The sequence below is a fragment of the Chelonoidis abingdonii genome, chromosome 1 (assembly GCF_003597395.2).
Source record: "Chelonoidis abingdonii isolate Lonesome George chromosome 1, CheloAbing_2.0, whole genome shotgun sequence".
Classification (NCBI taxonomy): Eukaryota; Metazoa; Chordata; order Testudines; family Testudinidae; genus Chelonoidis; species Chelonoidis abingdonii.
Genome location: NC_133769.1, coordinates 365,553,721 through 365,569,486, shown reverse-complemented (window position 1 = coordinate 365,569,486; position 15,766 = coordinate 365,553,721). Strand labels below are relative to the sequence as shown.

General features: G+C 46.1%; 1 protein-coding gene across 1 annotated transcript in view; it reads left to right on the top strand.

The window, feature by feature from the left end:
* Positions 1–14,935, top strand: part of SLCO2B1 (solute carrier organic anion transporter family member 2B1) — a 102,865-nt gene extending 87,930 nt beyond the window's left edge. Inside the window, exons 12-15 of the mRNA XM_032786513.1 lie at positions 5,016–5,185; positions 8,566–8,630; positions 12,893–13,013; positions 14,630–14,935. Of these exons, the coding sequence (XP_032642404.1) occupies positions 5,016–5,185; positions 8,566–8,630; positions 12,893–13,013; positions 14,630–14,804 (531 nt within the window). The 3' untranslated portion in view covers positions 14,805–14,935. The remainder of the gene's footprint in view (positions 1–5,015; positions 5,186–8,565; positions 8,631–12,892; positions 13,014–14,629) is intronic.
* The last annotated feature ends 831 nt before the right edge of the window (positions 14,936–15,766 follow it).

Genomic DNA, 15,766 nt, shown 5'->3' with positions numbered 1-15,766 from the left:
CTTGGCTCACTCTGGTTCCCAAAAGCTTCCGCTGGGGGACCAAGACTCAAGAAGCCTGAGTCTTGCTACAAAGGGGAAATATAAACCATTTCCCCCACCTTCTCCACCCAAATTCTCTCTCTGGCTAATTGAGAGTTACTGATCCAACCTTCTTTACACATCACAATACCAGAAGCATGTTCTCTCTGTCCACCAAAGAGACAACCCCAAAGACAAGGAACAGAAAAGATTCTATCTCTCTTTCCCCGGAGCCGCTCTGCCCGGGACACTAGGAGAGTTAACACAGAAAGCAGTGTTGCCCCCTCCCCCGTGTCTTTCCTTTCTCTCACCAATTTCCTGGTGGGTCAACTAGAAAAAAAATCAACAGGTCTTAAAAAGCAAAACTTTTAATAAAAAAAAGAAAGAAAGAATAGAATAACAGTTCTCTGTAATTTAGATGATAAGATACAGGGCTTTCAACTTATAGAAAATGAATAAACAATAGAAAAGGAATAAATAGCCTTACCCAAAAACAATACAATTTAAAGTACTTATAGCCAAATACACATAAAGACTCCACCAACCAGATACACAGATGCAAATACAGCAAAACAATTTAAAAGACTACACTTTTGCTAACTTTGTACTTACAACTGGGAAACAGAAGATTAGAAGGACTGGAAATAGACCCTCTCATAGCTGAGAGAGCACAGACAGACAAAGACCCAAGACCAAGAAAAACCCACAAAATCCCTCCCTTAAGCTTTGAAAAATCCACTTTCCTGATTGGTCCTCTTGTCAGGTGTTTGGTTCTCTTTGTTAACCCTTTACAGGTAAAAGAAACATTAACCCTTAGCTATCTGTTTATGACACTAAGGCACTCAGGACAAGCCTGACTTAGAGATACCATGTGGATGGGGCAGCCAGGCCTCACATCGGCAAGGCTCCAGGAGGTTAATGAAGGTCTGTGGATCCAGCTGGCCCCACCCTGCTACACTTGTAGCAGATGTCAGGAGTGGAGAGAAGAGGTAAAAGGAGGAGACCAGCTGAGTTTGGGGCTGACCAGGAAGGGGAGCAGAGCTCTGCTTCTCCCTTGGTGAGGGAAGCCTGCTTTCAGCCAAGTGTCTGTGACAGCTTACTGCCAAGATGAGCCTCCTAATGGATGGGAGAACTGGTCCCAGGAAGACTGGCTGCATGAAGACAAGCCCTGAGTAGAAAGGTGGGGTCCTGTTGAAGACGTCTCAGACAACCCTGGTTTTGAGTCCATAGCATTCCTTTATTTTTGAACTTCAGTACCCCAGAAGAGTGGGACTCAAGTGTGCCTTAGCTGGAAGGGTAAAACATCATTCCCCCGGACCCTTGAGAGGTGACAGCTGACCATCGGAGACTCCACAACAAGGTTAGTAGGATCCCATTGGGCCACAAGGGGCACCACAGAGGTAGGCCCTGTCACACAGTGATTTACAGTCTCCAGGCAAGACTCCTTCTAGAGGCTGTCCCCAGTCAAGATCACAGCTTGCTACATACTAACATTTGATGGAGTTGTTCCTTTAGCTGAAGTAATTGATATATGGGTGGTACTGTGAAGGGAGTCTGCACAGCTGCTGTCTGTGCTCTACTTGTTTTGTGAACACACACGTCAGCCACAGGCTGTAAATCCAATCCCTTTCACAAGCTCTACCATCCCTATCTGTTTGTGTAAAGGTCTATTTTAAAGAACGAGCTCCTTGTAATAACAAGTCAATAGTGACTAAAAATAGATAAACTGGAAAACTCTATATCTCACACCCACAATCTGTTCTCTTCACTAGTAATATGTTGGTTATTTTTGTCCCTCTCTCAAAGGTGAGTCTTTGCATTCTCCCCTGCCCAAGCAGAGCTTTATAATTTAATGTTTCACTGAGTCTGGGCTTAGTGAAAGCAAGTGATTAATGGCCATGGCTAGAACCAGGCACAGTGGGACCAGGCAGACAAGTCTCTCAAAGTTACCCACTCCAACCCTGACAGCAGCCTTCAGCCCTGATCTGCGGGAGTCTTGTTCACGCCCCAGGCCTAAGCACAGACTGACAGCTGTGCTGCATCTGGTGCTTTTGTGATGTATTTATCTTTTATTCTTTCGGCCTGACTGACAATTACCCATCATTGCCTGCTGGGCCCTCTCTGAAAAAAGGGAACTAAACCCAGGAGCGGCGCCAGGGTTTTTGGCGCCCTAGGTGCAGGGCTGGCTCGTCGGTCCCACGGCTTCAGTGGACCTGCCGCAGGTCCTGCCCTGTGGATGGTCCACTGGTCCCGCGGCTCCAGTGGACCTGCCGCAGGCGTCCCTGTGGACGGTCCGCTGGTCCCACGGCTCTGGTAGACCTGCCGCAGGCGTCCCTGTGGATGGTCCGCTGGTCCCGCAGCTCCGGTAGACCTGCCGCAGGCGTGCCTGTGGATGCTCCACCGGAGCTGCGGGACCAGCGGACCCTCCTCAGGCATGCCTGTGGGAGGTCCACTGGAGCAGTCTGCCGCCCTCCCAAATCCTGGCACCCTAGGCGACCGCCTAGGTCGCCTAAATGGAAGCACCGGCCCTAACTAAACCATTCCAACCCAGGGACTGCAGATATGCTAGGAACACCTCATAGTCAGTGGTGTCTAAGGCAGTTGACAGATTTAATATAATCAGAATGGATATCTTATTCTTATATGTAAAGAAGTTAATTTGCAAACTGTGCTGGGATCTACCAACTTAAATTCATTTGTGACCTGATTCCTTAAGGTTCTGAGGGCCATCAGCTTCAGAACTTCATTGGCTTCCCGAGGAGTTGAGGGTGTTTAACCTCAAAGGATTGGGCCCCTTCATTGGAAGAACCCTCCCCCCCCAACCCAAAACAAACAAACAAACAAAGAGCTCACCCCACTCAGGATAAAAAGAGACTTTCTAGACACACCTGTTGGCCCCTGGATGGGTCTTTGTATAGACCTTTCAGATAGATTCATATAGTTTTGTAAAGCATAAAACTAAAGTGAGGCCATAAAGTAGATCAGAGAAATAGGTTAACCAGATTAGACAGAAGTTAAAGGTCACACTGGCAACACAGAGGTATCATTAACACCAAGCCATCCATATCACTTTAGTGCTCCTTGACTCAGTTACAGCATGCTGCTAAAGACACTGGTTCTTTTCTCAAGCTCTGAGAGCAAATTCTTCAGGATACAGAAACCTATCAGCCAGTCCTGTTACCATTGCAGTCAATAGCAAAACTCTCATTTCTCTTTAGTTTCTATTGCACTCAGAACAAGAGAAAACCTCCTTTCTGGACACAGAAAAGTTCTCATTCAAGAATATGTTGGGCTATGGAAAATAGCTTCAAGTATTGATTTCCACCTCTTCACCAATAAGGTTCCAACTTTTATAGGATATAATTAACTATTCCGTTCTATATAGGTTTTATAACTGAACTCTTAACCAACCACCTGGAGATCCATCTGTGGTGTAGTGGAAACACGTTGAACTTGAAATGTTGTCCATAACACTGCGTGCTGGAGGCAGTATCTGGCATTAACATTGAGATAAGATCTTGCACATGCTTTTGAAAGTGAAAGATACGACGCAATTACCTCACTTACAATAATTATTTAACCCCAGCCTTTTTATCTGAGCCACTCTGTTTCATGTGTTTCATATAGCAGATTGGATAATTTTATTGTCTTCTTGTAGGTATTTTACTAACTATGTAATTAAAAAGAACTTGTAAGATGGGAACACATCTATTCTTTAATTGGTCCATGTTCTCAGAGTTTTGCATCAGTAACTACTGCAGGATTTGGCCCAGACTGTAAATAATAGAACATTTCTTATGGAGCTGTGATGTCAGACAATGAGAGGGGAAGTGGGAAACTAGCATCTATCACTGAGGAGAGACTGGTCTCCTGTGGATACGAAGGATTCAGTTGGTTCTAGCAGTTTAACCATTGATTATCCCACTGAGGAGGGGGAAGCAAAACTTGCCCTTCTTCCTCTATGGAGCAATCTAAGTGAAATTCTCCATGCAATCCTCCCTCAGTGTTTTGCCCCAGATCTTCTCCCACAACTGTTTCTGCAGGAAAATTTAATTCAGGCAAATGGATATGTTTGATATGATTTTTTAACAAGCTGTTGCTGAGATCTCTCATAAGAAATGAAACTATCCCAGGAATCAGAGTTTGTTTCAGGTGGCAAGGTGCATAAACATCTCAAACACACAATAGACGTGAAACAAAGGACTGAAAGCACAAAACCTGAGGAATCACTACAAGAATGGGTAGGGAGGAGCCCTACAAAGGAGCTGGCATGACTGATAATAGACACATCTCTGAAAAAGGAATATTACTAGATGGCTTCTAAAAGTGAGGGGGGGCTGAACTGAGGCAGATGTCCAGGGGATGATGAGTGCCACACCCAGGAGCAACAACAAAGTCTTGGCCACCCTCTGCTGTAAAGTCTGATGGTGATCACAGCTATCCAAGAATGCCCCAAGTCACCCTCGTGGAGTCCTTCAGTACAGAAGCCAGGGTCAAGAAGAGCATGTTCCATAGGTGCCAACTCCGTGGTGTGGAGCACCCATGGGAAAAATAGCAATGGGTGGAGTGAGGACAGGGCATGCTCAGGGAAGGGAGTGCAGAACAAGACAGGAAGGGGCAGGGTGGGAAGCGGCAGAGTGCGGGTGGGAAGAGGTGAGGCAGGAGTGGGATTTGGGGGAAGGGGTGGAGCTGGGGCAGGGCTTGCGGCAGAGCGGGGGTCAAGCACCTCCTGGGAAATGACAAAGTCAGCACCTGTGGCATGTTCTCTTCCTTACCGCAGTCTGCCACTGGTCAGGTATAATAGTAATGAATTCTTTGCCTTCATCAGAAGCTAGTTACTGGAGGCTGAATATGTGACTAAATAGACCCATGGTTTGATTGAGCAGGGCAAATCCTAGGTTCTTATCTACATCTGTGCCTCCACTTACAGCTGGCTGCATTGCCTTGTATTTCCAATGGCTTCCCCCATCTCAGCATCTTCTTTGCTCTCTTTTCAGAATTATACAAACTGCAGGTGCATCTCTACAAATGGGGCTGAAGGATCCGCCTCCCCTGGAACCTGTGGCACAAATTGCTCCCACCTCCTTTTACCCTTTGTTGTACTTTCCTGCCTGGCTGGAATCCTGGCAAGCACGTCACACACACCATCCTTCATGCTCATCCTGAGGTAATGTAGGCGGGATTGTCACCACTCTCATACCATGGGCTCTATTCAGCATCCCCCCTCCTCTGGAGAATATGCTGGAGCTGGGATGAGGAGTCCGAGCTTTGAAATCCCAAAACCATTGGTGGCTTAGATCTGGGAGCTATTTTATCCAAACCACAAACATTCAGGGAGTGGCAGGCATGAGGGTTAAGTTCAGAGCTCCCATCTTGGCACATCTCTATGATGTGTATCTGCATTTAACTGTATATATTGTTATTTATATGTGGCCATGCCTACAGGTCCCAGTCAGGGGTCATGGCCCAGCCTGTTAGGCCCTGTGCAAGTGAGGAAATGGAGCCCAGAGGGCTCACAGTCTAGGGTTATGACAAGACACTGCAGGTGGATAAGCAGATAAACAGGGACAGGGTGGGTGATAAGGTAACAACAGAGCTGGGCCTGAGTTGCGTATGTGCCTGATTCTGATCCCCAATTGAATTTACAGCAGTGTAACCGCACTGGGGCTCACTCCTGCTGCCTTGTACCTGATTTACCCTAGTGCAAATTAAGGGTAAAAGTGGGTGTAAAGTGCTACCAGATCAGCGTGACAGCATTTCCCACATGTACTGTGCCCAGGTGTTAGTGAAGGTAGTGGAGGATCAGGCCCACTGACTTCACTGGCATTATTGCTGATGCCATCCCTGTCTTACGTCTTGCCATCCATCATCTGTAGCTATCCTTACGTAAATCTGCTTCTGCCTTTCTCCTTGTTTCTCTCTGTCTTAAAGTGTCTCCATCTTTGCACTATAGCAAATCACCAAGACAGAAGGGCAGGTAAGTATGCCATGTAGTTCCACCTTCGGGGCTTGGCCTACTAGCTCAGTCTGCTAGCCTAGCAGGTCATGTGTCTGAGCGTCAAATAGTGCTAGAAATGAAGAGCTGCTTTACACTGAAGTATCAGAGCAGGAGAAATCATTGGAACTAATGTTTGCCTCACACAGACCCTTATGACAGGCTGTGCCTTGTCTTAGGAGTTCAGGCAGAGCACCTCTTACAGCAGGTTTCAGGTGCTCTTTAACAGAAGCAGCTAAATCCCTTGCAGAGTTGAAGAACAAGCTGACAACACTAGCCACTATGACGTGTACTGTGGGGGCACTTTTTGGTCCTGAGTAGCTGTCAATATTTCAATACCATTAACCTCCCAGGGACTGGGACATTCTTGGCTGCTTCTGGTTACTCTGTCATAGCCCATGAAAGTTGGGCTGCTCAGACTTTGTGACACCAGGGGCTATAGTGGCAACTTGCTCGGAGCCAGAGGCCTATACCTCACTCTCCTATAGACTTACAATAAAAAACAAATGGACGCCTCCATCATTTCAATTTATAGTCTTATTCCTCAAAGGTTCTGAGAATTTGAGGCCCATAAGGGACCATTATGATCATCTGGTCTGATTCCCTGCATAACACTGGCCACAGAATTTCACCCTCTGATCCCTGCACGGGTGGGAATTATTCTCCTCAGAAACTGCTTGTTGCTGGAATTCAGCTCTCAATGAATTCAATGAGAGTCTTTTCGTTGACTTAGTGGGAGCTGCACTGAGCCTTTATTGTTGGAATGGAAGGACAGTCTTGAACTGTAAATACAGGAGTGGGCATCTGGGCCTTAGTTGTATTCTCAGCCCTACCACAGTCTACCTGTATGACCCTGGCCATGTCAGTTAATTTCTCTGTGCCCAAGTTCTCCCATTTGTAAAATGAAGCAACAACGAAGTAACAAGCTACTTTCCTTCCTCACAGCTTCATCATCAGAGGTTCTATAGAAATGCAATGTATCATATGAATCATTTTTACTCCCCTGCAAGAGCCAGCTGCAGCTGACTGGCTTTTTCTGAAATTTTTTATCAGTGAAATCTCCCCCATGACCTTGCTGTGACTCAGCCTCAGTTCAGTTTGCACAGTGGAAGAATGTAATTAGAATCATTGAAGTGTTGGACTGGAAGGGACCTCAATAGGACATTAGTCCAGTCCACTGCACTCAAGGCAGGACTAATTATCTAGACCATTCCTGACAGGTGTTTCTCTAACCTGTTCTTAAAATCCTCCAATGATGGAGATTCCACAACCTCCGTAGGCAATTTATTCCAATGCTTAACCACTCTAACAGTTAGGAAGCTTTTCCTTATGTCCAACCTAAACCCCTTTGCTGCAATTGAAGCACATTGCTTCTTATCCTATCCTCAGAGGTTAAGGAGAACAGTTTTTCACCTTCCTTCTTGTAACAATCTTTTATGTACTTGAAAACTGTTATCATGTCCCCTCTCAGTCATCTCTTGTCCAGACTAAACAAATCCAGTTATTTCAATCTTTCCTTATAGGTCATGTTTTCTAGACTTTGAATCATTTTTGTTGCTTTCGTGTGGACTTTCTTCAATTTCTCCACATCTTTCCCAAAATGTAGGGTCCCGAACTGGATGCAATACTCCAGCTGAAGCCTTATCAGTGTGGAATAGAATGGAAGAGTTACTTCTCGTGTCTTGCTGACAACACTCCTGCTAATACATCCCAGAATGATCTTTGCTTTTTTTGCAACAGTGTTACACTGTTAACTCATATTTAGCTTGTGATCCACTATAACTCCCAGATCCCTTTCCACAGCACTAATTTCTAGGCAGTTATTTCCCATTTTGTATGTGTGCAGCTGATTTTTCCTTCCTAAGTGAAGTACTTTGCATTTGTCCTTATTGAATTTCATCCTGTTTATCTCAGACCATTTTTCCAGTTTGTCCAGATTATTTTAAATTTTAATCCTATTCTCCAAACCACTTGCAACCCCTCCCACCTTGGTATCTTCCACAAACTTTATAATTGTACTCTCTATGCCACTATCCAAATTGTTGATGAAGTTATTGAACAGAACCGGACCCAGAACTGATCCATGTGGAACCCCACTTGATATGCCCTTCCAGTTTGACTGTGAACCAACTCTCTGGAAATGGGTTTATTTATTGTTATGTATTGTTACATTTGAGCACCCAAATATGTGCTAGGTGCCAAAATGAACATTGAAATATTTGGCCACCTGATGCGTCAGAGGTACCCAAAATCCTAGCCTTGTCCTCTGCTAATACAGAGTATGTTAAACAAATGAATACTAGGAAATAACATGTTTTGAAAACACATTACAGTAAAGAGCAGTGAATTTTTGTAAAGAATATATTGTAATATAAAAGAATGGAGAGATTGTGAGAGCTAACAAAAATATCATGGCTGTGATACAGCTGATGGAGCAAAGTCTGCCCTCAGTTACACACACACAAGGTTTGCATGGATGTAACAAAGGCTATATTTGTTCCTATTTCTGTGTAGGGGGATGTACTAATTCCTCTTTTGATTTTGCTTTTCAGGAGCGTTCAGCCTGAAGATAAGTCATTTGCTGTTGGGATACAGTTCCTGCTGTTGAGAATTTTAGGTAAATTAAAATTTGTTATGTAGTATTGAAAAGTCATAAGATATTTTGAATTCACGTGGATCAGATGGGACATCAATAGAGAAACTCAGGTGCTACAAAAGAAGGGTATTGTTGATTCAGTAGGTGTCACACTTTTTCTCACTTGTTGCTGAACCATTATTCCTAACTATGGGGTGCTGTGTTGCTGGTTGAAGTGCCTTTTAGATCAGCAGTAAAACCAAAGTCCTGATCATCTGTAGTCATTAAAGATCCCACAGCACTTTCTTCAAGAGATGGCATGTTGGGTGTCCTGGTGTCCTGGCCAAATTTCAATCTGTGAATTGCATCTGAAATTCCCCTTGCAATTTCCATTCTTCTTCCCTTACCTTCCTAGTAACACTACTGTTGTGTATTCCTGGCACAGACTGACTGCCCCATTTCATCCCAGCATGGGATGGGGAAGAGACCTTTTTACATAGCTTCTCTAAAGCACTTTGGGATCTTTCTCAAGAAATGACAGTGTCTAGGGGCAAATTATTCTTATTTATGTCTTTGTTTGAATCATAGAAGATGAGGGTTGGAAGAGACCTCAGGAGGTCAATCTAGTCCAACCCCCTGCTCAAAGCAGGACCAACCGCAACTAAATCATCCCAGCCAGGGCTTTGTCAAGCTAGGCCTTAAAAACCTCTAATGATTAAGATTCCACCCGTCATAGTGCTTCACCACCCTCTCAGTGAAATAGTTTTTTCTAATACCCAACCTAGACCTCCCCCACTGCAACTTGAAACCATTACTCCTTGTTCTGTCATCTTCCACCACTGAGAACAGCCGAGCTCCATCCTCTTTGGATCTCCCCTTCATGTAGTTGAAGGCTGCAATTTTTTCCCATACTTTCTGTAGCTGAGGGCCCAAAACTGGATGCAGTATTCCAGATGTGGCCTCACCAGTGCCAAATAGAGCGGAATGATCACTTCCCTCGATCTGCTGGCAATGCTCCTATTAATACATTCCAATATGCAGTTAGGGAAACAGGGGCACACTGTTGACTCATATCCAGCTTCTCGTCCACTGTAATCCCCAGGTCCTTTTCTGCAGAACTGCTGCTTAGCCAGTTGGTCCCCAGCCTGTAGCAATGCATGGGATTCTTCCATCCTAAGTGCAGGACTCTGTACTTGTCTTTGTTGAACCTCATCAGGTTTCTTTTGGCCCAATCCTCCAATTTCTCTAGGTCACTCTGGACCCTATCTCTACCCCCCAGCATATCTACCTCTCCCCTCAGCTTAGTGTCATCCACTAACTTGCTGAACGATCCCATCATCCAGATCGTTAATGAAGATGTTGAACAAAACTGGCCCCAGGACTGACCCCGGGACACTCTGCTTGATATCAGCTGCCAACTAGACATTGAGCGTTGATCACTACCCATTGAGTCCGATGATCTAGCCAGCATTCTGTCCACCTTATAGTCTATTCATCTGGAACATACTTCTTTAACTTGCTGGGAAGAATACTATGGGAGACCGTATCAAAAGCTTTGCTAAAGTCAAGGTGGATCATGTCCACCACTTTCCCCATATCCACAGAGCCAGTTATCTCATCATAGAAGGCAATTAGATTGGTCAGGCATGACTTGCCTTTGGTGAATCCATGTTGATTGTTCCTGATCACTTTCCTTGCCTCCAAGTACTTCAAAATAGTTTTCTTGAGGACCTGCTCCATGGTTTTTCTGGGAGCTGAGGTTAGACTGACCACTCTGTAGTTCCCTGGATTCTCCTTCTTCCCCTTTTTAAAGATGGGCACCATATTTGCCTATTTCCAATCATCCAGGACCTCTCCCAATTGCCACGGGTTTTCAAAGATAATGGCCAATGGCTCTGCAATCACATCAGTCAACTCCCTCAGCATCCTTGGATGCATTGCATCTGGCCCCACGGACCTGTCCATGTCCAGCTTTTCTAAATAGTCCTTAACCTGTTCTTTCACCACTGAGGGCTGCTTACCTCCTCCCCATACTGTGTTGCCCAGTGCAGCAGTCTGGGAGACGACTGTGTCCGTGAAGACCAAAGCAAAAAAAGCATTGAGTACTTCAGCTTTGTCCACATCATCTGTCACTAGGTTGCCTCCGCCATTCAGTAAGGGTCCCACACTTTCCCTGAACTTTTTCTTGTTGCTAACATACCTGTAGAAACCCTTCTTGTTACCCTTCATCCCTTGCTAGCTGCAACACCAATTGTGCTTTGGCCTTTCTGATTACACCCCTGCAAGCTTGAGCAAAATTTTTTTATCCCCCCTAGTCATCTGTCCAAGTTTCCACTTCTTGTAAGCTTCCTTTGTGTGTTTAAGCTAACCAAAATTTCTCTGTTAAGCCAAGCTGCTCACCTGCCATATTTTCTATTCTTTCTGCACGTGGGGATGGTTTGCTCCTGAGCCCTCAATAAAATACAGCCAGCTTTCCTGGACTCCTTTCCCCCTCATATTAGCCTCCCAGGGGATCCTGCCCATCAGTTTTCTGAGGGAGTCAAAGTCTGATTTTCTGAAGTCCAAGGTCCGTATTCTGCTGCTTTCCTTTCTTCCTTTTGTCAGGATCCTGAACTCAACCATCTCATGAGGTACATGTCAGAATGGCTCAAAATAGCGTTCAATTCAAATAATTGTTTTTCTTATGGCAGAAATTAATTTTCACCTAGCAAACACTACTATGGGTCCCAGAAGTCCTAACAATGCACATTTTCACACAATACAGAATGGAGAGGAAGAATTGAGCCAGCAATTGCAATAATACCTGGATTGTGTGAATGTCCCTTATATAAAAACAACAGATAAAAAAACCCATCGCATCTGGTCTAACCCCAGCCAATGCAGGATTGTTCCTTAAAGCGGTATTTAAGAAGCCTGTAGCTGCCTATAACATCATGGTTTTAGCTATGTTGCAAACCATGGCTGTTCTGCAAGGACAGACCAGATGGGATTAAGTCTAGCCTGGTAGAACTGCAGTTTTAGGGCCTTGATGTCTCATTCCATTCTCAACTATAGTAACTTTAGGCAGAAAGTACCTGAACAGCCACTCCAGGCGTTGGAGGATGTTTCTGCTAACTGGTTAAGGCATTTTCTAGTGTCTGGCCCATGGACAACTTGTGCCTGCTGATACTGGGGGGACACAATGTAAAGAGGGGGGACACGTGACCGCCCCATGTTGCCTCTGGGAGGAACTTCCAGCCCCACCTCCCTGGGCCAAGGCAGCCAAACCCAACAGCTCCTGAGAGGCTTGGACCACAGGAGTGGAGACCACATGCCTCTGGGGCTGGCTGGGGGCCCAGGGAGACTCAAAGCACCAGTGTCTCTCTGGAGCTCGTGGACATCTCAGCAGGGGAGGCACAGGCAATGCCCCTACCTCCAGCTGAGCAGAGGCCAGGGAACCTGTTCCTGGCACCATCTCCAGTGACCACCCATCTTGCACCCAGCCCAGGACTGCTATGTTCTCCTCACTTCACCAGGCTGATCTGCCGGGGTGAGGGGGGAGGGGCTCTGTCTTTCTCCCTCTGTGCCTTCCCCTGGCACATTTCCAGCTCACTCACCCACTCTCCCTGGCAGCCAGGCCTGGGCAGGAAATGGAGGTGGTGGGACAGAGCCACTTTTAATGCCAGCTCATGGTGCTGCTCCAGGTTGCTGCCTCTGTGCAGCGCAGCACTTGCCTGAGAGAGATCCTGGCTGGAGAGGCGGTAGCAGTGGCCCACCCTCCTCTGCTAGGATTAGGGGCCAAGCGAGCCAGAAACGTGCCATGGAGTGTGTGTAGGGGGGAGCTCCGGCTCGCTCGGCCCCTGTCCCCAGCAGTGGTGCCTGGACAGGGAGCAGAGGGGGCAGGCCACCACCGCCTCTCCAACAGGGTTCTCTCAGTCAGCTGCTGTGCTGCACAGAGCAGCAACCTGGAGAGACCACCCTCAGCTGGCATGAGAAACAGCTCCATTCACCCCTTCCACTCTCCACCCAGGCCCAGCTGCCAGGGACAGGGGCTGAACATGCCGGGGGCAAGTGCATCAGGAGAAGGACAGAGCCCCTTTCCTTCCCTTCCTCCAGGCAGGCCAAGCAGCAATTGGTGGGGGGCGGGGAAGGGGTGACCCGCATGCCCCCCTATGTGTTGCCTATGCCAGGAAGACACCAGCCAGGCCACCTCCCATTCTGAAATCAGTTTAATGTGGTTTTGAAAAATGGTATGATGGGGTGTGTTCTAACAGAAAGAAATGCTTCTTATTTGACAAACCAAGTGGCCTGTGCTTGTTTTCCAGCCTGGATGCCAGGACCGGTGCTTTATGGCAGTGCCATTGACACAACCTGCATCCTGTGGGAAAAGAAGTGCAAGAAGAATGCAGCTTGCAGATACTATGACAACGATCTCTTCAGACAAAGGTACCGCCCTGTGAGGCGCCATCGGATACCGCTTGTCCTGAGGGTTTGTCTACATTACAGGGGCTACAATTGCAGAGCTCTGCCACTATAACCCTGAAGCGTAGACGCACACTACAGCAACGGAAGGGATTTTTCCACCACAGTAGTAAATCTGCCTCCCCAAGCAGTGATAACTAGGCAACGGAAGCATTCTTCCATTGATCTACCCGGGTCTACACTGGGGGTTTCGGGCGGTGTAGCTGTGGTGCTCAGGCATATGCATTTTTCACACACCCCTGAGAACCGTTGCTATGTCAACCTGACACCTCCTCATCAATTTTTGGGAGTGGACCACATCCACCCTGACTAATTTGGCCTTCTGCATTGGTTCTCCACTTGTAAGGTAACTCCCTTCTCTTCATGTGCTGGTATATATTTATGCCTATATCTGTAATTTTCACTCCATGCATCTGAAGAAGTGGAGTTTTTTACCTATGAAAGCTTATGCCCAAATAAATCGGTTAGTCTTTAAGCTGCCACTGGACTCTTCATTGTTTTTATAGCTTTTAAGTGTAGACCAGGCCATGTTTCTTATCATACACTGCTGGCATCTTTAAAAGAAAATTGAGGAATCTGCTCAGAAAACAAGGTGATGAACATGGAACAGACTGGAAAGTAGCATCATGAGATTTGCTGGGCAGACATCCTACTCTGCTACAGTGATGTGTAGTTAATATCTTATTAAAGAGCTCTCACAGAAACATCCCCACTTTTCCTGCCATAACCCCATGTACAGTGAGGTACATGTACTGGCAAAGATATGGGGTAAAGGGCTAGGTCATCTGGTAATTTGTTTCCCCATTTAAATAAAGGCACTTTCTCCAAATGCCAGGATGCAGCACTGCCCAGCAGACAGACTTCTACCGGCTGTACTTGTTACAAAGCTTTGTATTTACTACCTGAAAAATACTGTAAGTGTGGAGCACCGTGTGCTGCTTGAAGTGGGTCAAAGGGTTTTCATGGGGTTCCGGGATATTCTCCACAGGATAGTTTATTGAAATTACCTCACACACGGTGCAATCCTCTGGTGAAAAACAAGTTCCTCCGTAGAATGTATATGAGCCCCTGGAGATCCCTCTTCTGTGTCAGGGATAATGTAACAGTATCCGGAGATGGAATGACTCCACCAGATGCAGGGAAGTCATCCTAAACCTCTCTACCAGTGACTGCATTGGCACTGCTCAGCTGAGGAAGGGCTGCAGAATCATTAGGAGGTTGGAAGGCACCTCTAGCTGGTTGCTTACATTGAGTAGGATTTGCTATTGGCATGAGCAAGTACTGTTCAGCCTGGGTGTGGAGGCACATTCCATTTTATTTTCCAAACCTTTGCACCAGGAAAGCTAATTACTGAGGTCAATATTCAGCCAATATTTTCTTTTACCCCTGATACGTGCAGATTTCCTGCCCATTGATGGATGATACTAGCCTTCCCTATTGATTGACTGACTGAAAAAGCTCTTGACATAAATTCCACGCTCATTTGATGCACGTCCTGGGCTTGGTGGTTGATAGATGCTGTACCCTGAAAATTTGCACCGTACCTTATTGCCTTGTCCTTTTGTGTTTCTGTACCTTAGATTTCTTGGGCTCCAGTTTTTCTTTGAAGTGGGAGCTTTTCTGTGCTTCGTGGCTGTGTTCGTCATTCTCAGACGACAAGAGAGGGAAACCAGGAATGCCACAGATCCAAAGACAATCCTAGAGAAGGAGAAGCTGGCAGAAAAGTCAAGCAAAAACCTAGACTCCAAAGTCTAACTCAGAGAACGTGAATCACATTCCATATCTGCTGCCCAGGGAAGCACACGGATTATATTTTACTGTTACTGTGAAGGATGGATGCTTGGGATGAGACTGAACAGGAGATAAGCTTATTTTTTTCCTGTCTTTATCTTTGGCAGCTACAGCTTTTGTTCTTTCTTCTTCTCCTTTTATCTTCTAGTTTACATCTACCCATGCTTGAGTGGTGCCTCATGAGCTTGTTTGATTGGGTTAATCCCTTTGGACATTGCAGCCTTATAGAGTTTTATCTTCCTAAGCATTCATTCAGCTGGCAATCTGGATAATGCCAGCACTCTAAGCACTAATACCTACAGCTGAATTGTTTTTATAAAGGTTTTTGTACAGTACACAAATGTCTCTATGTATCCAAGTACAGTATTCTGTACTTGGCCATAAACACCAATGATCACAGCACTAGGGTACCTTCTTCTCTTCTTGTTATGTTATTAGATGGTTTTGGGACCTCTAACAGCCTGGGGCTATTCACACTGACATGATTAGGAGTGATGCTGTGCTAACTGTATGGTTGTAAGAGCTGGCTGACATACCGAAGCTCTTGTGTTGGTTGAGAGAAAGGCTGCATGTGCATGAGGTGACTAGCTAGTTGGGAGGGAGAAGAAGTGGTACTGGGAGTGAGAGGGTAGCAAGGTTGGACTGTAATGGGGTGTACCAGCCCTTTAAGACTAAGGGATTCAGAAGGCCTCATTCTGGGCATGTAGTTAAGAATGTAAGAACTGCCGTCCTGGTCAGACCAAAGGTCCATCTAGCCCAGTATCCTGTTTACAGACAGTGGCCAATGCCAGGTGCCTCAGAGGGAGTGAATCTAACAGGCAATGATCAAGTGGTCTTTCTCCTGCCATCCATCTCCATCCTCTGACAAACAGAGGCTAGGGACACCATTCCTTACCCATCCTGGCTAATAGCCATTAATGGGCTTA